This window comes from Perissodus microlepis, chromosome 10, assembly GCF_051167445.1.
Source record: "Perissodus microlepis isolate ML-2025 ecotype Zambia chromosome 10, ASM5116744v1, whole genome shotgun sequence".
NCBI classification, from domain to species: Eukaryota; Metazoa; Chordata; class Actinopteri; order Cichliformes; family Cichlidae; genus Perissodus; species Perissodus microlepis.
Window position 1 is genome coordinate 19,673,620 of NC_140470.1, and position 27,626 is coordinate 19,701,245.

Sequence of the window (27,626 nt, forward strand, 5' to 3'; positions counted from 1 at the left end):
TTATGGGTAAATATACAGTACTAGAATAAATGGTTAATTATCATTATTATAGTTAAGTTTTACACAAAATGAGAAATAATTACACTGTAAGTAATAGTAAGTACTGTGGAACTTTTGAATTTGTTTTTCAGGAAATAATTATACTGCATAATTTCCTTGCATGTGTGTGTTGCGTGTTGCATTCTATGTGGCACTTTAGAGACAGTAACCGACACCTTTTCACAGAGAAGAAAGAACTTTAATTAAATATAGTGAGAGTCAAAAAGTTATTTTACACTTCAAAGTTCAAAATAATGAGAAAAAAAATCATCATTATCATCTTTACAGTAGTTTCCTCTGTACTCTTCCCCTCCATACTGATACTGCTGATAACGTGTGTGTAGAAGATGCCCACCACTCTAAGCCCGAACGCAGACAAGCCATGATAAATGGTGTTACTTTTGTTAGACAAGTGCTTTGGATCTTACTTCCTTTAACAAAACGCTCTATTTAGACCTTCCTGTACAGGTATTTATATATGTACTATTAAAAAAAGCAACAAAAAAAAAACATTCCTCGGCTTTTGAACGTCACTTTTCTTTCAGAGGAAAAAGATGACAGACAGTCACACGCACTCACAGGCACTCCAAAAACAGAATAGTGGTCACCAGACCCATATTTGAGATAAAATAAATAGGTGGCTCATTTGATTTAAAGGGTAAGTGAAGGGAACGAAGAAAAAGAGGGCAAACATACAGATTTAATATTGCGGGGGGAGGGTGAATGAACAGAGGAAGGAAGCAAAGAGAGGACATAAAACCCGCTAAAGCAGGAGAATTTTCCTTTATCCCTTTCAGCCTTCATTGAGCAACTTTGTTCAATCCTAAAATCCATCAAATGGAAGACAAACACGAATAATCATAAGGACATATTCATAAACTCTACATCTACATAATGCAAAAAAAATGGTGCTAACTGTAACAAGAATGGTACAAACGACATCATGACAAAAAGAAAAACATCTGCCTCCTAACGCAATATAAAAGTACACCATGGCTTATTTTAGTTTGATTGAAATTAGCAGTGGAAGTATGGCTTTTAACAACAGACACTATAATACAAAAACAAATAAGATTAATTTATAACATTTTAATCGTGACACGAGACAAATAAAATAAGGAACACATCTGCGGCTCTACAGAGGCGAGTTTTCAGGATTTTCCTTCATTTTTTCAGGGATTTTTCTTTTGCTTCCTGACATCTCAAAGGTTAAATTTTAAGATATTCTACTGGATTTTTTTTAAGTGTTTTTAATCCCAGTTGTCGGGTTTTGCTTTACTGACTTACTGGTTACTGCCCCTTGGCTGAGGAGGTGAATGTAAGAATTGAGGCGTTTTAAGTATTTTCTTCCCTGTTTTTGGTAGTAACATTATGGCATTCTAGGTCCACATCACCTCAGGCTATAATTACAGATGACATCTGTATATTGAATAAGTGATTTTCTGTTCAGTTCAGAATCAAATTCATTTTCAGCTTTCTGTTTGAGGCAAGTGCCAAAAGTGATGTCACAACTGCTGGAGCACTCTTTTAGTGTCATTTCAGCTTGCCGTACACCTGTCGATTTTTGTACCCAGGTGAGGGGATGGGAGCAGGTTGAAGATATGAGTGAGAGATTCCCAGACGAAGAGAAGAATGAGCTTGAAAAGATGAGACTTTCCAGAGAAAACCTATCCGGTCGTTAAGTGATGACGTGACGAATCCTACTTCTGGGCCTAAAGTAGTCTGCGTTTAATATGGCTTTTGTGTTGTTAACATGTTTAATGTTTTGTATTTTCTTCTATTTAATCTCAAAAAGCTCCTAAAACAGTCAGTGATCACTGTTGACCTCCCTGGGCTTTTATTACCGCTAATCATTTATTTAAGCTCAGTTTTTAAAACCTTAGGATGTATCTACAGCCCAGCCCATGCAGCAGTATATGAATGACAAACCTCGTATTGTGGATAGATTATCTCAGTTGTTCTCCTGGCTGAAGTTTGGTCCTTTTACAGCATCCTGCCATGCGATTACATTTGTTCCTGACCACAGAGAACACTCACGTTAACTTTTATCGAGTGGGAAAAAAAGTTAGCTTGTTTATATTATGCTAACATAGCTGTGTCGCTAGCGGTCACGTAGCACATTATTATATACCAGCTAGCCAAACTTCAGTAACCCTACAAACGTCACTGCTGTTTAGTTTTCTGTCTTCATTTATGTTGGAAGTGATAACAGAGCTGTACGTTTTAATTTGTTTCCAAAACCCCACAGTCAGGACATGCTATATTGTATTTAGATAGAAGCTAGCGAGCTAACTTCCTGCTAACTTCTAACTCCGTTAAATGTCATAAATTCCGTTTTCATGGATGCCTGGATGTTAAACTCAATTGTTACACCTGGTAGAGCAGAACGCTGATCATTTTATTAAAGATAAAAGACTTTAGACAGTTTTTCAACTCTCAGTAATGCCATAGTGATTCGTTTGATATATGGACCTGCAGCAGAGTTTAGGCCCAGACACGGCTAGTGACGTCAGACTTAACGACCGGATACCTACGCTGATGTCATGGCTTTTTGCGAATGGCGGGACCTATCATTCAGGATAAGCACCAATATAACCAGTGACTGGGCTGTTGTGACATCACATTTGACATGTTACACAACCAGTGCAGGGACCATAAACCATAAACCTGGCTTAAAGATGTGCTTGTGTGTTAAGCACAGACAGATAACTTAAAATGGCATTTTCATTTTTTATGATGTGTGACAAGAAACATCATATTAATAATTGTGGCGTAAGACTGTTTAAGCATAAATGTCTCAAAAAGGGCTTTGGCAAAAATAACATATTTTAAGACTTCAAGACTGTAAAAAACACACACACTGCAGCTAGTTTTTACACAGCGGGCATTTAAGACATGTTGCTGGCTATTTGTTCTGCGCTGCAAAAAATGCCATTTTTTTTATACCTCAGGTCACAAATAGTGCAAAATACTGAACCGACGAGTCATCTGAATGAAACATAAACATCAGAATTACAATATGACGTCCCTATCAGGATTACACAATATATCAGGTTTTTTTTAAATGATGTAACAAAACTATGAATTACAGGTTAGTGATGTCGGCGATCATTTCATTCTCTATATGTGCATGCACAACTTTTTAATCATTAGTTATTATTAATTTCTTGCTCTCCAGTGTGTTTTGTCCTCTCCTCCTTCCCTCACCACTAACAAGTCGCAGCAGTCGGCTGCCATTCCTTAAGCATGGTTCGGCTGGAGGTTTCTTCCTGTTAAAGGGAGTTTTTCCTTCCCACTGTCGCCAAGTGCTTATTCATAGGGGGCTGTCTTAATGTTGAGGTTTCTTTCTAATATTGTCTTTACGATCTAAAGCCCCTTGAAGCGAATACTGCTGCGATTTGATGCTATATAAATAAAAATAAAAAACTGAATTAAAGTAACGATTAAGCACAAATACAACTTGGTTCAGGTGGAATGAAGAGCATTTCTTTGTTAGTATCGCATGTTTTCTTGACCTATCCTAGAATCACACTTGTATTACTGCGGTCACTACAAAAACGTAAGCTTTTTTCATTTGAGCGCAGCTGCTGAAAGGTCTAATGTTGCTGTTCTTCTTGCTAGGACTCATCGGCATTTGTTTTCACAAACACTTGTTGAAAAAAACGATTGTTCTTAATCCTCAGTTGCAATGTTTTGAACTTGACATTTGTTGCAGCGCAGCACTTTTCCCACTCAAGTTTCAAATCAAACTAGATGAGAAAGCAGGCAGGAAAAAAAGAAGCACAATCTGATTGGCCGGCTGATAACAAATAAAAATAAAAAATAACAAACACAGCAAACCAAAAAAACCAAAGAAATATTTTTTTCAATTATGACAAAAGTCAAGAAAACAAATCTCACACATCAAAATAAAAGTCTAAATTGCAGCAGTCTTTTAAGACATGTCCTCCCTCTCATAGAGGTCTCTGCGGCTGTATGCGTCTCAACCAGTTGCTGTAACAGGGATAATTGAGGGTAGGGGTCAAATCCTGAGCAGTGAAGCTGCTATTGGCACACAAAAATAATGTACTACTGTGTGGGAAAGGATCTGTGATCATTTGTTTCCTTTTTACATGCATCTACTGTCAAATCTATCTTCTACTACAAGTGAAGCAAGTCTGTTGGCTGAAAGACTGAAGATGCAGGACAGATGTATGTAGAGGAGGCTCAAAGTAAACTTCTTAAATGGCTAAAACTGGAGCATCAGATGCAGACAAGAAGCTTCCTCTTTTTTCCTCTTGGTGTGGCAAGGATTTGGCAAAGAGAAGTAAAAGTGTGTGTGAGTGTGTGTCTGGTTTGGCTTGTCTGTGTTGGCTGGATTTGACCCTGTGACTTCATCATCATCATTTTGACTCATCATCACTTCATCATTATCAGGTATGCTTCACATTTTACTCCTTCATTAAAGACAAAACTTCTTAAATAGAAACCACCTCGTGTAGGTTACAGTTAGAAGATGATTATCACACATAAACTGTTGCGTGAAAAGAAAAAAAAAAGTCAACAAACACTCATGGGAGGAAGTGGATTCTCTCCAAAATAAATACACTTCCTGTGTCCTTGGAGAGTTGTAAGAGGCGTGGCCGTTCTCCTATAAAAAGCATCAAGGTGTACAAAGTCTAAACAACTTATTTTCTTGCAAACAGTTTGTTTTTTGTTCTTCTTCTTTTTCTCTCGAAGTTGTTTTGTTGTGTTAGAAAGGGCCTGAGTTGGGTTTGTTCCTTCAAATCGGGACAGCTCCTTCCATCGCCGACCGGAGTCAGACTCACACTGAAGCCTCCACCACGATCAGTGAGAGTGTGCTTGGTTCAACTCTCTCTCTCTCACTCACACACACACACACACACACACACACACACACACACACACACCTTTACATGGGTGGGACGATCATTCCCGGGATTGCTGCTGGGTGGGAGAAAGAGAAAAAAAAGAGAAAAGAAGGAGAGGAAGGAGGGGAAGAGAAGGAAAAATTAACTGTTAAAAACACAGCCAAATATTTCATCATCCTAAAAAATCCCCCCTTTAAATACATCAATATGTTTTCCCATCTGCGCAGCTGTGTGACCGAAGCGACATTTAAAACATCAATAGACAAATAAATCAGTGAAGTGGTGCGGGGACGCATCTTTTAAGCTCACACACATTTAATTATGCGCAGCAACAGTTGGCATATTTTAACTGTACTTTTGTACGTGTGCCTGACAGATTGCATCATGGCATGTGCTGCCTTTAAACCCGAGGGATGGGTGTCAACATGTGAGAAGCAGAGCTCAGCCCAAAAGTGACACACACATACACGTCGCACACACAGAGCCGCGTTTACATCACTTCAGAGGACATTACTTTTGGACATTATGTTCACTTCCTGGAGAATTACCCCAACCGTAACCACAACTACTGCTTGCCTGACCCCTACCTTTGCCCTGCACATTATCCTTGGTGGGCCCCTGTAATGTTGCTTTGAATACAGAGGTATGTTCCCATGAAATGTGCACAGCAAACTGGAGAAATTATTAAGTGAACAGCTTTTTATTTCACAGTGAGTGAAAACTATCAAGAAAAAAAGGATTAATTTTTTTTAGTACCAGCATGACAAAATTGTTTCAGTAAAACCTCCAGTTTTTTCCTTTCAGTCTCTCACACACACACACACACACACACACACACACACACACACACACACACACACACACGCCATGGGGCAGGTAGACTGACTGTAAAAACTGTCAAGAGAGTCGAACAGCTGTCATTGTTGATCGCTCCCTAGTAAGCTGCCAGTGTGTGATCACCCAGTGTCTGTGACAGAGGAAAGTGCGTGTGTGTGTGTGTGTGTGTGCGCGTGGAGCTGTAAGTGGGATGTGTTTATTTCAGCTGTGCTTTGAGGCTACGCTTTGAGTTCCCACACCCCCGCACATGCTCACTCTACACACACGCTCACATACAGCTACACAAAGCCAGTGATGTTGAGCAATAAATTTTCCACTCCAAATGTCTTTTTTGGGTGGGGGTCTTTGTAAATATCTAACTTCCCATCTTTCTTCCCAGCCAATAGGAAGACAGGGAGGAGTTACCCAGCAAAACAAATTGCTTGATCTGTACACGAGAAAAATGAAGAGTTGGCGATGAGGCGGGAGAGAGGGAAAGAAAAGCCGTACAAGGGTGAAAAAGCAGGAAAGTGTTTGAGCAATCGTTCAGTGGAAGATGTGAAACACGGCAATGGTTGCGTCAGTGAAATTAGTTGAGTAAATGTTCCAATGTAATGAGTTAACAGAGCTGAAGGAAGAATCAGTAGAGGAACATACTTCAGGTGAAGGCCAGGCCTTGTAGAGAGCTGGCTGTTGAGTACTTGCTAGAGTCCACAAATGTTTGATCTGGTAGAGAGAGGAAGGGAGAAATGATAAGGGAAGGGTGGCAGTTCAGAGGAATAATAAAGAGGGGAGGTTAGAAGTAAAAAGAAAAGACAGGAAAAAGAACTGAAAATGTTTTAATCCAAACTATTAAGCAAAACAAAAAGAAAACTTAGATACAATAGTTTAAAGTTTAAAAAAAAAAGCTATTTAAATAGTTTAAACCTGGCGTTCTCAAAGTTTTGGTCACTGCTTGCCAATTTACTCTTAGTTACACAGGCCTAGAGACCTGTTGGCAACCATGGCGCTGCTCCCAAAGAGGTATTGAGTTTTCCAGATGTGACAAATGCGCACTTTGTCTGCCATATTGGACATGAGACATTCTTCAAATGGCTAGCAGTGGTTGCTGGAGGTTGGTGACTCTCACAAATCACCAAAAAATTATTGTTGCTGTCGGTAGTTTTTCATGTTTGTCTGCAAATACTTGCTAACCTCTTGCAGAGTGGGAGTACAACTTGAAAAAGTGCAACACAAAATGGTAAAAGAAGGTTTGCCTTCAAAGTAAAGGTCATACCTGTAACCAATATGGTTCAAAACACGTGACATTTACTTTAAAGTCAAACAATCTCCATTTTTCAGTTTGCGTTACACTTTTCACAGTTTTACTACAGTTTGGAAAGTAGCTGGACGGTGTTTGTAGACAAGACCGTCTACAGCAGGGGTAGGCAACTCCAGGCCTCGAGTGCCGGTGTCCTGCAGGTTTTAGATCCCACCCTGGGTTAACACACCTGAATCAAATGATTAGTTCATTACCAGACCTCTGGAGAACTTCAAGACATGTTGAGGAGGTAATTTAGCCATTTAAGTCAGCTGTGTTGAATCAAGGTCACGTCTAGTTCATGAAATCAGTCTATGTGACTGATTTCAACTAGGAACAGGCAGCAACCTCCAGAAACGTTAAACCAGCTGGTTAGGTAGCACATACCTTTCCATAGCAATGGCAGGCTGGCATCAGTTTGCCAACTAGTCTCTAGGCCTGTATGATTGAGGCCTTGGGGAACCAAAAATATTCTGAGGGCTGCAAATGTTAACATCCAACACAGTTATTTAGCGTTTGTCTGTTTCAGGGGAAGGTGGCTGTCATCTTTGTGGTTGTTTATGGCGTTTTAACCATTATAGAGACTGCAACATTTCTTAACAGCAGCTGTATTTGTAAGTGTTGGATAATGTTTAGTCTGCTATGAAACAGAAGAGAAATGTTGCCTTGGTCTCATTCTGAGCTGCTATATAGCGCAATGTGACATGAGCTAGGACTGAAAGAAATACAGCATTGGATTCTTTTCTTGTTGCACTTGCAGCTTCATAAAATGCTGCCACTGACCCATTAACCACACATTTAGAACACTGAATTAAAGATCCGCGTTTACATTTTCCTTCCTTTTCCAGTCATAAACTTATGTCGGTGTATAAGGGCTATTCTAAGTGGCAAGGCACGAGAATTTTCCAGATTCAACTTAAAGATTTGGAAGGGATATTTTTATTATTCAAAAGTGGCAAAGTTAAGAGAGGAGAATTAGTTTAGCATTTTTTAAGTTGGATAAGCCTCATTACACCACAGATATTGTTGCCTGTAGTGTTTCAGGCCTGTAGTGCAGCAAAGAGAAAATTAATACTAATGAGTGAAAGTCATTTTAGCCCAGAATCACCTTATTACCATAAGCATGCAGACTCTCGAGACTCTGACTTTGAATTGAGTCTATTTAGAATAGCATTGTACCCGCTTTCATTACAATCCAGTCAATAGCTCTTCCGATATTTCACTAATAAACAGGAACGCCACAGGGGATGTTGGGACCAGTTTGGACCAAAGAAACTCATTAATCTAAAATATTTAACTCTAAAACAGTGTGTGCATGTGCTCACAATCCAGTAAGGATCTGAGAGGAGTTAGAGGATGATGTGACAGACTAGTTGAAAAAACAGGAACGAAATCATCCTAAACTCATGTGCTGGGGAAAATCCTACCTCGAAGCACCATATGATAGACTAACATGCTAAATTACCTTGAAGCCCGTTGCCGTTGGCACTGGTGCAGGAGGGCGGAGGGGACGACGAGGGCCTGACTACCGGAGCAAAGGCGGACTTCTGTTTAACTGCTGCTGACACCATGTTGGCTGGAGAGAAGGAGAAGACACCAGAAGAGGAGGAGCAGTTGGAGGGAAGAGAGGTGGAGGAGGCCATAGTAGGACTGGATGGAACAACTGGAGAGGCAGGAGAGAGCAGACAGAAAAATGATTAAAGATTCAGAAACTAATAGTTTATTCTCCTTTGAATTAAATGGGAGCACCTTCTTCTCTATTTGAGATATAAAGTGTGCTCATGGTGTGCAAATACAGGCAAAATTATCTTTTCATTGTAAACAAATCAGGTTCCAGAGTTGTCAGATGTCCATCTATTGCATGTGGCTTAAAATGAACTTCATGGGAAGTGTCACCAGATGGTTCCAGTCTTCCAGTTTACTCTTCTCAAACAAAAAAATCTCGCTTCTCTCTACGTGGCTCCACTCTTCCCTCCCTCTCTGGTTTTTTTTTTGGTCTTCCTTTCTGCTAAATGGAAATGGGATGCAATTAACCAACAGAGGGAGAAGAGGTGTGGCTGTCAGATAAAAGGCACTCTGGGAAGGAGGGAAAAGATGGACGGAGGACAAAATGGAGCGATGAGCCGTGAGTTGGTGATTGTTTTTGAAGACGCTGTGACAGAAAGCCCCATGGGGGAATCTCCACACAGCACATCTGAGACTTTCACTTTCTGTCCACAGGCATTTTGCGTGTGCGCGGTTCAGTATGCGTTTGTATGTGAGTGCATGGTGCTGCTTTCATCTGTGAGTCTGAAGGTACTGATGGTGTATGTGGGCAGTGTGGAGGACCTGAAATTAAATGGCAGCGGTGCAAGCACATTGTAAAGGTGCACAGATCCACTCACTAGCATAAGGCGAGTTGGCTGCAGAGCCATTGAGGAAAGTGGGCGAGCCTCCCAGGTTGGTCATGCCGGTGTTGTTGGCGTAGCCATTCATGGTGCTGGTGACTGAGGTGTAACTGGTCTGCTGAGGTGTGGAGCTGGGCACGTAACCGTGGGGTGACACACTACTGCTGCTGCGCACAAAACCTGCCGGAAATATGGAAAAAGGACTGAAGTGATGCTAATTAAAAGCATTTATGATACACATCTCCACACACGGGAAGTTTCAATTTAGCATTTTCCTGGTTGCAGAACAGAACTCCACAGAAAGTGGAAGCATGGAATGTGTTGACATTGAAGATTTCCAGGGCTTCCAGTGTAGCCAAAGAACAGACTTCCCGTTCCATGTATTGTTCTTTTTTTTATAAATTAAAATTTAAAATAGTGAATAAACAAAACTAAATTGGCAATGGGCCTGAGGTAGAATTTCAGAAAATGAAACCCCTCTTTTGCTTTGCACAGTGATTTTTTTTTTCCTTGCCAAGAGGAAGATTGACATGGTTTGGACATGTGCAGAGGAGGGAAAGTGGATATAATGGACATAGGATGTTGAATATGGAGTTGCCAGGCAGGAAGTAAAGAGGAAGACCTCAGAGGAGGTTTGTGGATGTAGTGACATGCAGAGGTTTGGTGTGACAGAGGAGGATGCTTGGGATGATCCACTGTGGTGACCTCTAAATGGAGCAGCCTAAAGAGGAAGAAGATGTAGCTGAAGCCTGTTTAAACATGATTGGTCAGTAGGTCAGGTAGCTCCAAACAGAGACCAGAGATTTTGAGTCTTGCCTTCAGATTCTGTATATAAATATATATAATAAATATATATGTTTATAGAGACTAAATACTATGGGATGGCTGATAAAGAAACAAATATCCTGCCTTTGATTTAAAACCAAAAATTACAAAGTTCCCTGTAAACCGATTTTAAACATGTCCCTGCAAATATGTAATAAAATCAGCTCATATGGTGTTTTTAGGCTGCGCTGTAGCGATGTTAAGTATTTAATGGCAATTGCTAAACAGCATGATGACAAATTCTTACCCTGATTGGCTTGTGAGGGTTCGGATACGTTGACGGACAGCTGCCCGGTGAAAGAGTTGACTCCCATCATGCCACTGTGAGTTGAACTGGAAAGCTGGGTGTGTCCTCGAGGAACGCTGTAAAGAGCTTCTGCGATGTCTGCTGCACGTTTGAGGATGATCTCCTGCAGGAAGAAGAAAGCGCTTTAGAATAAACACAGCGGTAAAGTACTGATTTCCCTCTTTCCATGCGGTGTGTGTATGTGTACCTGGTTATTATGAGGCAAACCATAGAGGGCTTCCACCAGGTCTGCTGCTCTCTTCAGAATGACCTCCTGATACAAAGAGAGAGAAAAGTTGAAGACAGCAGCACGTATTACAGTTAATCACCTGTAACTGTCTCCTTCTTTCTACTTACATTTCCTTAAGAGACAGGAAGTATGAAAAACCTTGAAGCCATAAAGTAAAATTGAGCTTCACACACATGAAGGCACACCCACAATTTCCACTTATAATAGTTGCTAAATGATACACATGTGCATTCCCTTTCCCCTTACTTCACATCCATTTTACCATCTACTCACGATAAACAAATTGCTCCTCAGTCCTTTTAAAGGCAGATTACCTGCTGTCAAGTCAAGTGCTTTTATGTGCCTGTGCATCTTAATGACATCTTAAGGTGACAGGTATTTAAAATATACTCTGAAGTCAATCTAAAGTGCTGCAGGCTCTTCTGCTGTGCATCTCTGTTCAAAATAGACCACAGTGTGAGTAGTTTTGGTCTCGTGCTGCTCTGTTTGTTTAACAGGCCAGGTGACCAATAAAGCCAGATTAAGCTCGTTTTCATTCACATTTTCTGGATCTTGTGATGAAAAGTGCAATCAGTTATTTGAGGAGTTGATGCCTTCCCCTCCCCCACTTGTTCATGTCAGTCCTCCCCACACCCTCCCCTTCTTCTGCTTTCCTGGTCCAGCTTCAAGTGTTTCTCCTCCACTTCCTTTTTGCCATTTTGCACACACGCTGGGAATCGTCTCCTCTGTCTTCCACTCTATTTTGCTCTTTTGCCAAGCCTCTTTATTGTTTCTCCTTGCTTCCTCACCCGCCCGCCCTCTTGGTTTCTTCCTCTTTCTCTCTGCGGCCACCCCGGGGTCTAAGGTGTCTTGTTTAACAGTTAATGTGTTGTCGTTTCCACAGCGTGAGGCTGCCCGGTGACAGAGAGAAAATTACTCTGTGCTTCACAGTATTAACCTGCACCGTGTGACACGCTCACACACGTACTTACAGTTGGCTGCATGTGTGCTTTCCTGCGAGTTTGTGCCTGGTGGAACATATTGCCTCTCCATCAGTGTGTGTCTGTGTGTGCGTGTGTGAGGTCACAGAGCCAGTCAGCAGTTTTAGTGTGCCTGTCCACGGTGCTAAATCCAATCTCTTACACATTATTATGGTCTGGCTGCCTCTCTGTTAACCTCTCATTATTAGACTGGTGAGCTGAGACACACACACACACACACACACACACACACACACACACACACACACACACACAGAAATCTGATCCTGACTGTTCGAGTGGTTCCAGTAAGGCCAGTAGCTGATAAACGGGAAGGAAAGATGATCCTCTGGTAACATCATCATTATCAGGTCTGCAGGCTTTGGCTGGTACATGATTCAAGTGTCTGGAATCGATGCACTCTGAATACTTTGTTCATATTTAGACGCACACATACATCACCTAATTAATCTCTCAGGTTGTGCTTGTCCGTAAATAGGAAAGTATGTTCGTCAGATTACCTCCTGGCTAATACAGATAAGTAACATTTCCAGCTACGTTTAGCTGACGTGAATGAGACTTAACGGGTTGTTAAAAAGCCCAACGATCCAGTTTTGACGTCCTAAGGGCCTCGACAGCCTGCAGCCGCTTCAGAAACTAGGTAAAAAGTTCAAATTTGCTTAAAGTTGCACATGTCTAAATATTTCAGGTTTCTGTTTATAAACTGCTCATCTGAGTTAGTGGCATACAGCTGATTGGGTGATTTACATGTAAAAGTTTAGGTACAGAGAGTGGACTTTATTACTTATTTGCATAATCCTGTCCAAGTTTAGATGTTTGCATGGATGTTTTTGACATGCAAATCACCAAATCAAAACTCACTGGGCTGTTTTTGGATCAACCACCTCCTTCGTGTTTCTGCCCATCAACTGCTGTCTCGGCTTACTGCGGATAATGATGAATTATGACAAGTGATGGAAACCATCTCTGAAATGTTTACTTTTTAACCATGAATCCTTTTGTTTACTTTAATTGCTGCAATAAAGTCCAATTTTACAGCTTTTTATCTCTGCTTGATTCTTTCTTGATCATGCCACATTTCATCTATTGTCAGGTATTTATGGAATATATACCTGACAAGCACTCATTTGTCATTTCATTTTGTGTGTGTGTGTTTTGTCACTTTTCCAACTCAACATTGGATTGAATAAAGGATGCAAGTCCTTGATTGAGTTTATATAACTGCTTCTCCAGACTTTTGTAACCTTTAGCGTAATCTATTCCTGTCTGTTTCGGGTAAAAATGCAGACAAACAGGTCGTCTGCCAGACTCACAGAGAGAGAGAGAGGCGGGAGGTGAGCTAAAGGGAAGGCAGATCTACTGGCAAAGAGAAAGAATAACAGGAGGTGTCTAGGTGCTTTTACTGTCTGAGTTATGACCAGCACTAATGCGATAACCATACATTACACACACACGCAGACACACACATGTTGTATGCATTAGGACCAGGAAATGCTGAGCCGAGTCTCTGCGGGGTCAGATGTGTGTGTAACGTGCGTGTGCCAGGCCGGCACAGACACGGCACACACATGACTTATTCCTCCCTAATGCTGGCACATTAGCTGCCCGATCCGCTTCTAATGCGCCATTAGGGATGCCGTACATGCAGGGTCACACCTCGCAGTGAGATGATGTCATACTTTACATGTGGGCTCACGGGGGATATCAGGTCCGATCACACACAGATACAGAGGTACTGACGTGTTCACTCATACACACGTCCTTTAGGGAGCGTTTCTTCTCTTGCTAAAAACGCGGCGAGATAGTGTTAGGACTTGAGGCTTCAGATTTCATTTCTTCTCATGGGTGGTGAGGTGGTGTCAACAAAGATATGTGTGACACACACACAGATTTAGAGTAGTTTCAAATATGTGTGTTCATGCGTCACCACAATTACTCATAATGGTGATGCTGATGACATGACCTCAGTTATGTACGACATCATCAAAAGGAGTTGCATAGCAATGTCAGCTGAGTGAGTCACCAGAGGAAGTCACCAGTCTTACAAGGGTGACACATACTGGTCAACCTTTAAAACCATAAACACCCAAAACCTGAACTTAAGGAAAAGAGAGAGACGTGTCTGTGTCGAATGATCCAACAAAAGGAAAATATGCTTCCCAAATAACCGTTTACCAAGAAAAGAAATGTGTGAACTGCACCAATTCACTTCCATTACGACACTGAAGCATCACCTGTTCATGTCTTTACCTTATAACATATACCACCATCACTGAGGTGACTGTTGTTGTGATTTGGCTCTATCTAAGTAAGACTGAATTGAAGTGAATTTGTGGACTTTACTTTTGAAGCCTCGAGTTGAGCGTCGCGTCACACCATGAGGGGGGAAGAGGCAGAGACACTGCATTCTCGGGTCCACCCTAAAGCAAACCTGGACTTATCATCTTTTTTACTCTAGCAGGGAGGATAATTTTCAAAATGAACTTAATGAAACTTAATAGAAAAGTTTTTACTGAGGTAAAACATCGGGTGAGGGCTGAGCAATCACCCACACAGATGACGAGCAGAGGGTGGTTGATGTGCACGTGCAAAATTTGGCCCTTGATTTTACAAAATGTATCTTTACCCCAGATAGAAGCAAGATTATTATCTGAACAAATATAACCTTAAAATGACGACCTGATGGGGAATTCTCATAACTATTCTTCCGGTTTTATGAATTAAAACCGGGTTAATGTTTAAAACGATGGAAACCACTATAGAAAAGTCGCTGACTTTTCAAAATAAAATGACACTCGTGATGTTGAAAACACAGCCTACTGTATGTGTCTTCAGGCGTAACGGTCCATATGTGCGTCGCTGTGTACAGAAAGTGTACGTGCACATACATATGGCTGGATGCTGAAGAGATCACAGTGACACAAACTGGCAGCTGAATATCGCTGTGTTTGTGTGTGTGTGTGTGTGTGTAGCCAACAAAATCCCCTGAATGTTCACTGAACAATTATCGAATCGGCTGTCCACTGGTAATCCCCTCACACACTCCACTGCCCCGTCTGTTTGTCTGTCCGTCTGTCTTCTTTTTAGGCCTGGAAACAAACTCCTATAACTTCGATAAATGGGCTGATGGATTCTCAGGATGAGCAGCCAAGACTGTGGTGTGTGTACACGTGTGTGTGTGTCTGCATGTGTGTTGCTCTGGCGCCAACCGAAACACCCCCACTATATTCCATCACTCAAACTTATCTCGCTCACCCGCTCACATGCACATACTCGCAATCATTGTAACCATTTTCACATTGTTCTCTTATGTATCCAGCATCGCACTAACAGATAAGACAAATCCACATGCAGTCCCTCCCTCTCTCCCTCTTTCTTTGGTGAGCAGCAATAATGAAGTCTCAGTTTGATCGACCACACGGCTACAAAATGATGAATTACCCAGCGATGGCCACACACATGCATCACACACACAAAGACACACTCACACACAGAAGCAGATACAAGCATGTGCGATGAACCTTGATCTAAAGTGGGAGCACTGACGGTATAACACAGTTTATAACAAAGAAAGTACAGACTGTATTCAAATAAAGTCTGGCTTTAAAAGCTTTCTGTCATCAGAATGTTTTTTTTTCTTTTTCTTGTAAATTGGCTCCACAGTGCTGTAAGCCTCAGAGAAATGCATGAACAGAGGTGAGGGGGAGATGGGATTGTACACTTGTTTTTCTCAGACTTTTGTCAATCATTGTCTAATTTCAAAAATGATCTGAACTCATTTGCCATGTTTTTCACCCTTTACCCTGTGCCTGAAGAAACTGTGACATGTCCCTTGGTGAACAGACGCTTATTATCTTAAACCTCACTTCTCATGCTCGCGAAGAACTTCATCTTGATCTCACCACGACTGAAAATCTCTGGGAGATGCTTCATGTTTGTCTTTGATTCATTCTTTATCATCTGTTGCTTCAGTGTGGCACCTGATCAATGCATGGCATTACTTTGGTTGCTCTGATTGTAGCTTTATATAAAAATATTTTCCATGACTTCATGTTGCTTATAATGAGCCTGACCAGTTTTGATGGGAGTAAAAAAATAAAATAAAATAAAACAAGGACACGACCAAATAAAACAGGCTAAGAAAAAAATACTTTATGGTGCTTTGGGGTCACATGTGATAATATTTGGTTCTAAAGGTATTTATGGATACATTTATTTGCTCGGCGTGCTCATTTGTTTTATTTTAACTGACAAACTTAAGCCAAAAAAAGAAAATATGTCAACTAAGGCCGAGATAAGGCAAGATTGTTCAACTCCCCCTTTAAATATTTCACTTTTCATCACTTTTCTCATGAAGAGTTTTTTGGATTAAGGAATGCACACCTGCTATGTGCAAGAAGAAGAAACAGAAGAAAAAACAACTTAATTAGCATGCAGTATTGCCAGTTAGTTAAGTGGCAATTTTGTCACATTACCAGCATATTTTGCAGAAAGCTTCAACTTAAACACAGCAGATTTTTCAATGTGGTCTAAGTTTATTATTCCCCCCCTTTTCGATTTCATGTGAAACACAACAAAACAAGCTGAAAGCATTATGCATTACATGTTAGCAGGGCGTGTCTCCTGCTCACAAATTAAGCAGAAAGTCCGATTATGCTTGAAAAAGTGAGTCAGTCAATTCTCTGACTCAGCCTTTACCAGAAGCTCCTACTAACATCACTTATGGTATTGCACGCTTCAGGTTGCGAACCTCATTTCCTGCACAGATTTTTCTGCAGCACTTATTGCATTTATAGTAAGCTGAAACAGGACAGGCCTGCTCAGAAAAGCTTTTAAAAGAGTTAAATCTTCTCTGATGGGCTGGCTTCATTCCTCGTCTCCATCCCTGACTGCGATAACTTTTTGCACAATGTATGCTGTATTTATGTTAAGCCTTAAAAATGCAAAACACATTTTCAATCTGCCCAGTGCAACACAACAAACAACAAATGGACCATAGGTAATGAGTTACACTGAACTATCTTAAAACTGCCTGCATACGCAGACCATTAAAGAGGTGCCTGTTTAACCAGTGCAAAAATATACTGAAATTAACTGTTCCTATTCTTGAGAAGTACTGAACCATTGGCGTCATGGACCAGGAGAGTGACTCACAACAGTGAGCTGCATAATATCCCATTGTTTGGGTTGTAAATGGATTTAAATGTGTTCTTTAAAGCAGTGACTTGAAAAACCTGTCCAAATAACAATCATACTACTATATCACCCATGATTAAATGGTTAAGACAAAATGTTGATGGTCATACCCCTACAGCTGCGATCCATCCTCAGACAAGACTATGAATATTTGTGCACAGTGAATATAGTATAGGTTTGAGTAGGGAAATAGCATGGTTATGGGATAAAGTGAAGATAGAGTTAGGCGGCAATGTTAAGAACAGATTGTTGCTACCGAAGATTACATGGACAAAAGTACTGGGCTGCACCTCTTAGATCCTACATCTTTAAATTTTAGGTGTTTTCAGTCCCATTGTCACTGCTGTATAAAATCAAGCACGTTCTAAAGAGCTCACTGAGTTTCAGAGTGGTACTGTAGTAGGATGCCACCAATGCAACAAGTCAGTTTGGGAAGTTTCCACAGAAACTCAGACACAAAGTGACAGACTGGGTAAAGTTACAGAGTGGGGCTGCTGAGTGCTGAGCTCCACTGCATAAAAACTGCTAACGCTCTGCTGATTCAAAAGCTGATAAGCTACAAACCCCCTTCAGCATTAAAATCAGCACAAAAACCGTGGTCTGGGAGCTTCATGACATGGGTTTCCATGTTCCAGCAGCTCCTGGGGGTGTTATCTCCAAACTAAAGCAGAACTTTTAGGAGAAAGTCTTTCCACTTGGCAGTCATCTTAAAAAGCCCCAGGGGAGTTATCAGTAACAAGGACAAACTTTTATCTCATTGAAAAAGGAGAAAGCTACAACTTTAATCTTAATGATCAGTTATATCAAAATGCATGTATGGAACTACTGCTGATATCTGAGAAAAGTTACTGACTTTGCCACAAATAAGGTTTTAAAAAGATTTCCCGCCTTAAAGGTCACATTTTGTACTGTACATGTAACCATTTTTTTTTTTTTTTTTACTATTTTACACCTTAATTTATGGCGCAGATATTATCTGTGTCCCTGGCTCATCTCAGCAGAGCACTGTAAACCTTAAGAATAAGAAAAAATGATAATTACACTCAGCTACATGTTCACTATGGCATCCAGGACCCCATCCAGGGTGGCTGTAGAGCAGGCTGTAGGTAGCAGAGCAGGTCACCTACTATACAGAAGGTTGATGTTTTGATCCTCATCATCTCATTTCTAAACTTGACCGTACTGTAGGTTTATACCAGCTTTTAAGCAACAGTGAGCTCATTACTGTTTACCATAAGTGAAAGCAACAAATCCACCAGTTATGTTTATTGTGTAACGTATTGAACACGTTCCCACGGTGATGGTGGACATTACATGTGATTGATAACACATGTGGTTGATCCAGGGTGTCACCATGACCGTGATGACACAGCTGTATCACCACATCCATCACATCGCGACCAGCGCCCACTCTTTGATGATGTCACAGCAAAGACAGCCAATCCTGGACTAGCTCCAGCAGGAATGGCGAACCAATCAACAGCAGCTGTTTACAAGGGCATGACCTCTGCCTTCACAGATACACAATTTCAGACTTGAAACAGGTCGACTTGTGAGCTCACACACACACACACACACACACACACACACACACACACACACACACACACACACACACACACACACTTTGAGAGAAGTCATCCTGCATGTACAGAGCAAGATGACAGAGTTTGGTATCAAAGCGGAGCTCATCGTTTGGTGCTAATTGTTTACATCTGCTGAACCTTTAAACACGCTGCTTGATCTCCAGCTGATAAACAAATAATCAGATATGACTCTCTGATCTGGAAGAGATTCAAGCACTCACCCTGTAAATGTGGAGCTAAGAAACTGACACACAAAGGGTTCACAAAGAGGTAAATGAACAGCCCACAGGAGATTTAAAAACACATATTCTTGTCAGAGATATAAAAAACAAGCATATACAAAGCAAATAAAATATAAGCACAAAGTTCTTTCATTCACATCTTTGTAAAGCTACAGTTTCTGTCCTTTTTGAAATATCCCTAAACAAAAGACAAGTTCTTGTTTTATTGTAAGTCCAACAAGCTGTAGTACAAATGGGCAAGTTGTGAATGTGAACTGTTTCGGTACCTTTGGCAGCCTCTCAGGGTCACCAGGGTGCCGAGGAATGACCTTCTGTAACCTTTGGAAGCCGTAGTCGATGGTAGGTTCGTTTAACGCTGGAGAGGACAAAGAGAAACAGAAACAGAGGGAATAAGTAATATGGAAATTTCCTGAGAACAACTGGAAACACTCCATCTCCAGTGTTGACATCATGCTGCACTTGTGGGTGTAGCTGGAAAGTTTTCTGACATAAACCCATAACTCAATAACTGGGAGTTTAAATCTTTCAACTTTGCACCTGCATTGAGTATTTATTCAGCCAATCAGTGGCTACAGAAACAAGCTGTGGACACAACTCTAAATCACTACCTGTTAAATTCATGCTGCAAGCTTGTCAGCACAAAGTGCCACCTTACACATTATATTTGTGTCCATCTAAATCCATCTGTCAGGCTAGACCTCCACCAACTCCTGCTGGATATTACAGGCTCACTCTAATATGTCCATCACTTAGCTGCTAACAGGAGGGGAAAACACTTTATGGCTTTTTATTACCTTCAAATTTCACGACTGGATCTTACCACTACTGTACGGAGGAGGAGGATGCTTTTTTTCAGATTTCAGGGTTTTTTTGGTGCAGGAGTCTCTTTGGAACTGATTCGAACAAGCGACAGCCAACGACCTCCATCAACCCTCACCAACAAGTCAGGGAAAACAGATTTTTATCCCTAGCAACTGGAGGCTAAAAGGGGTGCCCCGACTAGTCTTTAGGCCTTAGACTTGGTTTGCTAAAAGTAAAATACTCATCTGGTAAAGGCAGACCTAATTCATTTTAGCCCTCAGATAGATATTGTGGGTCTCTGTAGCTACTTGCTTCTGTATATGTTCCTGAAGGGAGTCTCAGAGACAGGTAGTATTTATCTATTTTACTCTAAATTACGCGATAGACATGCAAGTCATGTAACTCATATCTTAATATAAAAATACAGATTGCATCCTTTAAAAAGCACTTTACCACAATCCCAAAGGCTTCCTGTCACAACAACAATATTGTAGCTTCTTTACCACATTTTTTTTATAGGCTACACATGTATGATAAGATTTTCCATCAGCCTTTCACTTCTTGTTCCACCATCTGCTGTTTCTAGAAATGTCAGCTTTGCTTTTTTCCATGTGCTTTTAACCACTTTTACGGTCTGAAGCAATTTTGCTGATTTGCAGCAAAATCCCACTGGTGTCATATATTGTAAAATGTACAACTAGGGACTGGCCATGAACCTTGAGAGGTAAAAACAGAGCTAACTCTCACCTCTTGCTTTAAGTCATCAGGAAGATGACTTTCCTACAAGATTTACATTTAGCAGAATATGTCTGTGTGTTTCTTGGGGGCAAAGTCAGACAATAAACTCATATTTGTGTAAATTAATGGTGATTTACGATAAACCAAAAATTCAAAGGCCTTCCCATTCATCGCCTCAACCTCCTAGTAGTTCAGCGGATAAACGATAAGTCAAAAGATGCTATCCTTTTCTCAAAAACAGCAAGTTAGAGTAGCACCTTTAATGCTCTTGTTGCCGGTGTTCAGCCTGAGCGTGCATAAACAGACAGAATCACAACATCTATGGCAATCAGCAGGGGGAGATCTTACTAGAGAGGAGAGAGGATGACATCTCATTTTGTGACATTTTGTTCCCAAGGAACACGCTGGTATCAAGAAGCGTTTTTTTTTTTTTTGGCAAAACTGGGTTGGAAAATAATGAACCTGCTCAGCATGAGCCAACAGAAGCCTGGAAGTTAGAGATGAGGGCTTGTGACTGAAAGGTCGGCAGTTCAAAATCGGGCTGGGAAACTGTAACTGAGAAAAATCTCTCAGCTGTGGATATTCTCCCGAAGCAGAACGCTGTTAAATGTTGAATGCTTGACTTCAGATTTTAAATTTATAAAACTTGAAGAAAGCCTAGCTGTTAAGAAAACGTGCTGAATTAAAGCTGAATTGTGTTTCTTCAGATTTATGTAAGAGAACAAAAACAGGCCAAACAGGCCTGTTTCTTTTATGCCTTTATTCTACACTCTGGGTATCACATGGGACTATAATGTCACTGAGTAGCAACATCAAATTCAAGAAAGAATATTGGCAGAAGAGACGTTTAAGATCACCGGTCACTTTATCAGACACACACTAATATCAGGTATGACTCCCTTGTGTCTTCTGATCTGTTTTAAGTCTTCACGGCACAGATTTAACAAGGTGCTGGAAACATTTCTGAGATATTTTGGTCCATATTGACATGACAGCATCAAACAGTTGCTGCAGTTTCATCCATGATTTCAATCTCCCTGTTCCATCACATCCCAAAGGTGTTTTACTGGATTGAAATCTGTTGACCGTGAATGCCATTTGAGTACAGTCAACTTATTATATTCAAGAAACTAGTTTGAGATGTTTTGAACTTTGCAACATGGCATGCTATTGTGCAAAGAAAAAGCCATCTGAAGATGGGTACACTGTGGTCATAGTGTCCCCTAAGCCTTTACATTAACACAGCCGCCATGAACAGCTAAACTTCAGCAGGTCGTCTTGACCACATCTACAATCCTTAAGGCATTAAGGTGCTTCCATGTGTTTGGCTGATCAGATATTTACTTTAATGAGCAATTGAACATATGTCCCTGATAAAATAGGTAGTGAGTATATTTCTGCACCACTATTTGAGACATCTACAGTTGCCTTGCATAGTTTTAGCTTTATTTATTAAGGTTTTACCTCTGCAAAGCACTGCAGAGCTACATAAATATAATCTACAATAAATACATACATACCTTAAAACATAAGCATTAACTCTGGGGAGGCGGCCCAGTCTAACTGGTATTACACTGTCATTATTAATGGTAGCAGACCTGATAGAGTGCATGCGGTTAATGCAAATATGTGCAGAGATGGATAAACCTGGTGCAGTCGCTAATGGTGTCAAAAGCACTTGTATGATAATAACACTGCAGGTGTATAATCTAAAGGGTTTTAAAGAGCGTTTAGTGTTCACTTTAATGTCCCAATTACAGCCCTCTGCAGTCTTTACACAATCAATATGTCACTCAAGTAGAGACATGAAAGCTCTGTCAGTCAGGATGACGGCTTTAAAGGATTTTCTGTGTTTATTTATATGTGCTGAACATGTGTCTTCACCCCATTTTTCGACCCATGTATGCTTAAGTCACTTCTTCACTTATTAGAGAATAAGTGAAGAAAAAAAGACAAAGACAAATGGACACATGAATGGATGCACAGTAGGTGTGGGTTGCAGAGGGTGTGTCTGCACGTGTGTGATGTCCAAGTGTGCAGCTGCAGTGATATCGGGTACTTTCCACATCCAGCACTATTAAATTAGTTGCAGCTGAATATCTTGTGTTGTTTTCTAGTTTCTGTGTGTGTGTGTGTGTGTGTGTGTGTGTGTGTGTGTGTGTGTGTGTGTGTGTGTGTGTGTGTGTGTGTATGTGTGTGTGTTTTAGATATATGTCCGTTTTATTATCACATCACACCCAAGTTTCTGGTTTCTGTTATGTCCTGAACCGCAATTTGTTAGCAAGATAACTTCATAAATTGCAGAGCTATAAAAACACCAGATGTTAAACTGTCATGGACAGTACTTCTCCCTGCTCCAAGGAAAGTTTTTGGACAAATTATGATTTTTAAGATCCACATATGATAATTATGTGAACATGATGAAGTGGTCTGGAAGGAAGTAGGTCAAGGAGGAGCAGAGGAGCAGAGGAGCGAGAAGAAATGAAAGCAGAAAAGAATAAAATCAGGTGAGAGGTGGTGAAAGGAGTGAAGAGAGCTTGTGTTCAAGCAATAAAAACAGACAAAGCCGAAAACTAAACTTAGTCATAGTTGAGAAAAACAAAAATTAGAAAAACAGCTGCCTAACAGTCAGCGGGATATCAACTGCCAAAATTAACTGCCAGTGTCAGATCCACGCTCCCTGTACATCTCTAGAGACGATGCCAACTGTAATATCTCACACACACACGCACAAACACACATTCATGTACAAATATACAAAAGCATGACTTTGAGCGGTTTCAGTACCTTAGGCCTCAAGTATCTCCAACTGACTCTTTATTAATAGAACTAAATGTTTTTTTAAAGCGGGAATGTTTGCGTATTTATGGATTCATGTATCTCTGTAGTTACATGTACAGTGTGTGTGAATTTTGAAGCAACAAGTTCAGGTTTATTAAAAGATTTCTTCAGCAGTTTCTTAATGCACAGAAGCAACAACATCACCCAACAGAACTCACTCCAGTGGTTACACATCAGCTATAAAAGGCATTAGTAGTATCAGATTAGGTTCACTTACCATAGAAATGCAGACAACTACAATCAGTTGGGGGGTCTCCAGATGCCAGTTTTGACATAAGGACATACAGTACAGTGGTGTGAAAAAGTATTTGCCTCCTTCATGGCTTCTTAGTTTTTTGCATATTTTTCACACTTACTGGGTAACTGGGTAAATGCAAAATGAAGTTTTTAAATGATGATTTCACTTATTAAGGGGAAAAAGTTATCCAAGCTTACCTGTCCCTGTGTGAAAACGTAACTGCCCCTTAAGGCTATTAATTGGTTGTGCCAACCTTAGCAGCAAGAACTGCAATCAAGTGTTTGCAAAAACTGGCAATGAGTGTTTCAAGTTGCTGTGGAGGAGTTTTGGCCCGCTCTTCTTAACAGAATTGTTTTAATTCATCCACACTCAAAGATATCTGAGTAGGAATGACCTGTTTAAGGTCAGACCACAGCACTGGATTTAAGTGCAGGCTTTGACTAGGCCACTCCAGAACCTTTATTTAATTTTTTGAGGTGTTCAGAGGCGGACTTGCTGATGGGTATCAGATTATTGTCCTGCTGTATAATGTAAGTGTGTTTCAGTTTAAGGGCAAGAACCAGACATTCACCTTCAGGATTTTTTGGTAGAGCAGAATTCATGGTTCCATCTTTTATGGCAAGTCTTCTACGCCATGAAGCAGCAAAGCAGCCCTAGACCATAGCACTACCACCACCATGTTTGTTGGTTGCTATGATGTTAGTTTTATGCAGATCTAACAGGACTTAAACCTTCCAAAAAGTTTAACCTTTGTCTCGTCAGTCCACAGAATATTCTCCCCAAAGTCATCATCCAGATGTCTCCAGATGTCTTTGACAAAATGAGACAAGCTGTTTTCTCCTCAGAACTCTCCAATGGATGCCATTATTGTTCAGTCTCTTTCTTATTGTTGAATCATGAACTCTGACCTAAACTTAAGCAAGTGAGACCTGCAGGTCTTTAGATGTTTTTTTTAGGTTCTTTTGTGACCTCCTGGATAAGTTGTTGATGCGCTCTTGGAGTAACTTCGGCAGGCCGGCCACTCCTGGGAAGTTCCATCGCTGTTCCAAGTTTTCTCCATTTGTGGATAATGGCTCTGACTGGAGTCCCAAAGACTTAGAACTCGCTTGTAACCCTTTCCAGACTAATACATGCCACTGACTTTGTTTCTCAGTTGTTTCTTTACATTGTTGCATGATGTGTTGGTTTTTGAGAGGAGATCTCCTTTCGGCGCTTTTCCCTTTCTACTTGGTTTATTATTTGTTTAATGTTTAAATTTGTCAACAATATCTGAAAATGTGATAAATATGCAAAAAGGAATCAGGAAGGGGGCAAATACATTTCATAGCACCGTGTTAATCCAATGATATGAGTTGTGTCAATGACGAGTCTAAAAAAAGATAAACAGCTTCAAGACGGTGGACGATTTGGTGACACTGAAGCTTGAACCTGTTTCATCTCGACAAATCCTGCCACCCTTCTGCCTGTGAAATCATCACTGCATGACTCCCTCCTCTCCCCTCCTCCTACTCTCTTCCGCTTCATCTCCTTCCTTTTTTCTTAACTACACCTTCTGCCACTTTTATCCGTCCATCCATTCTTCCACCGCTCCTCCATCCTCCAGCCTAGTTCTTCCTCCAGAGTCCAGAGCTGCCATCAGATCAATACTCATTGAAGTTTCATGAGGACAGGCCATCCACTCCTGTTTCACAATAAAATGTGAACAGAGGAGGGAGACAGAAGAGAAGACGTGGGGGTGGTGGGAAAGAGTGCAGCAAGCTGTATGTCTAGGATTTCTCATGTGCATTTATTGTAAAATGGCGATGTTTTTCTAGTTATCTTTGGGTGGTGTTGAAACAAAAGAATGCGCAGAAAGAGGAAAAACAATGGGGTAAAAGAGCAGGAGAGGAGGGAAGTGAGTGAAATTGGGTGGGTGAAAGGACAGAGGGGACTGATGTAAAAGGAGAAAAAGAAGAAGAAAAGGAGGAGGAGAAGAGGAGGTGTGGTGATATTGATTCTCTGGCCAGCCAGCAGTTCAATACCACTGAATTATTGCTTCATTCTTCTCCTTATGAGATGAGATCTCTTTCTCCCGAGCTCGTCTTCTCTCTGTGACTTTCCGTGTGTTTGTATATGTGTCTATGTACGATGAGTGTATCTGCATGTGTGTATCAGTATATGTGATCCACTTATGAGCGGATCGATACTTTACAATCTGGTTTTAAAAATCCACCTTTCTTCCTATGCACCCCCCCCCCCCTCCTTTTTATGCATCTCCAGCTTTCTGTTTTTAATCTCTCTATTTCTCACTTCTCCCATCTCCAAAATAAAAGCGAGGTTGTTTGGAAAAGTGACGAAAAAAAGTGTAAAATTGTCACCATTTTTCAAATTTCTCTAAAAGTTTCTGAGCTTTCTGAGTTTTTTTTTCAGCTGTTGATAATAAATCAGCTCTTTATACGAGTGTGTGTCCACACATGCGTTCATAATGCCAGCATTTATTGATTGTCACTTTGTACCTTTGTGTGTTTATAGTTTATGGAGTGTGATGTCGAGAATGTTAATTTTTCCCATCGGGCAGATGAGGCAGCCATACGGCACGATGTGTGCATGTAGGGTGTGTGTATGTGTGTGTGTGTGTATACATATGTGGTAGACCATCTGTTTACCAGACTAGTCACCATCTTTCCCTCATATCACTCTGATTTACAATTACTTTAAACTCCTGCCCCTGTTTGAAAGTGTGTGTGGTAAGTTGTGTAAGACATGACCCCATGTAAGTGTGGCTTTGTGTGTGTTTTTACGTGTGGTGTGTGCGTGCGTGCATTTTTTTGCACATGTGTGCTCGTGAGTATGTTTAATTGCGCAGCCCTTACACCCAGAGGCAGCCACAGCTTAAGCGCTGAAAAACCACCACAGCCAATCAGCTTTCACCACCCTGACCTTTCACCAGTGACTTCTAGCAAGGAGTCAACCTCGAGGCGGGATCAGGCAACCGCACTAACGGATCGCGTTTCCTGGGTCACATGTTGAAGCCATTAGCCAATCGCAAGGTCACGAGTGGGTCATCTCCGCCCAATAGGAGCAGCAGTTAGATGCCAGACGGACCAATTACCAGCCGGCTAGCCTCAGGGTCACAAAGATGTTGCGTCTGAAGAACACTGAAGTAAGCTGGAGATCTTTTACAAAGGAACTACCTTTAAAAGAAACTCACATCGCCTGACATTTTACTCCTCAAAATTTTGTACAGCCATCATCTAACAAAATCCTGATTGTGGATCTGCCATTTAAGCTTATAATTGCTGCTTTTTTTGTGGTGATAGCTACGATTTCTGGAAAACGTCCAACACAGAAGCCCATTTTTCTTAAATTGTACAATCCTGACTGGTCTAAAGCAGTGAAGTGCTTGCATTCGTCCTTCCTTTTTCAGTTACTTCCCTAATACTGTTCTTCCTCTATGACTTTTTGTTGGGCATTATCATGGAATACATATCGAGCTTAATTTAATCAAATAAAGCACGCGATGCTAAAACTTCATCACTTTCTTCTCACCTTTTGAGCAGGAAATATTAGAGATTTTATGTACTTGTCCCCAAGAGTAAAACTCACATTTATTCATTGTAAGTTTTTTTTCCATCTTCATTGATCATGTTTAAGTCCTCTTGTAATGTTGGCGTCATTAAATGTCTCAAGACTCCAAGAATTTCTATGGCAGCTACAATTTTTTCCCCCCCTTGTCTGTGAATCTGTGAATGACGTCATCGTTATGGTGTGATGGAGCCATGTTGAGCGGATCAATACCAGACATCACATCACCTCCATCCATTTCCACATGTATGTGCAAAATAACACACACACGCATGCTTTCTCTCCTTTTCCTGCACTACTCCGTTTAGCAGGAAAATGCTCACTCAAAGTCAACAATCCGGTCAGAAACGTGTGTGTTTGTGTGTGTGCGTTTAATGTGCGTTAGTAAACTGGGTGTTCTGGATGATTTCACTAATAGTTTCAGTATGGAGGGCTATAAAGAGCAGACTGTTTAATTGTAGCTGGTTTTAACGAGCCTCTGATTATGGCAACATTCTAACGAGTGTGGGTCGTTAATGTTGACTAATCTACAGTCATTAGTTCAACACTGTCTGGCCTGAGAGTGAACTACAACTCATAGATGTTATTCACACACACACACACACACACACACACACACACACGCACATTCAGACACAGTCTCTCTCACTCTCTCTCCAACATGTA

At 40.9% G+C, this 27,626-nt stretch overlaps 1 protein-coding gene across 3 annotated transcripts in view; it reads right to left on the reverse strand.

Annotated features, from left to right (window-relative positions):
- Positions 1–216: 216 nt before the first annotated feature.
- The window catches only part of LOC146379355 (transcription factor COE1-like), a 90,304-nt gene continuing 62,894 nt past the window's right edge, over positions 217–27,626 (reverse strand). Inside the window, exons 11-17 of one of the 3 annotated variants that reach the window (XM_084940565.1) lie at positions 19,045–19,133; positions 10,733–10,798; positions 10,486–10,648; positions 9,411–9,593; positions 8,492–8,689; positions 6,384–6,452; positions 217–4,983 (exon numbers count right to left, since the gene is read on the reverse strand). In XM_084940565.1, coding sequence (XP_084796691.1) covers positions 6,385–6,452; positions 8,492–8,689; positions 9,411–9,593; positions 10,486–10,648; positions 10,733–10,798; positions 19,045–19,133 — 767 coding nt within the window. In that variant the 3' untranslated portion in view covers positions 217–4,983; position 6,384. Of the gene's footprint in view, positions 4,987–6,383; positions 6,453–8,491; positions 8,690–9,410; positions 9,594–10,485; positions 10,649–10,732; positions 10,799–19,044; positions 19,134–27,626 lie in introns of all 3 variants that reach the window. The other 2 variants (XM_084940564.1, XM_084940566.1) reach the window with 2 other exon arrangements.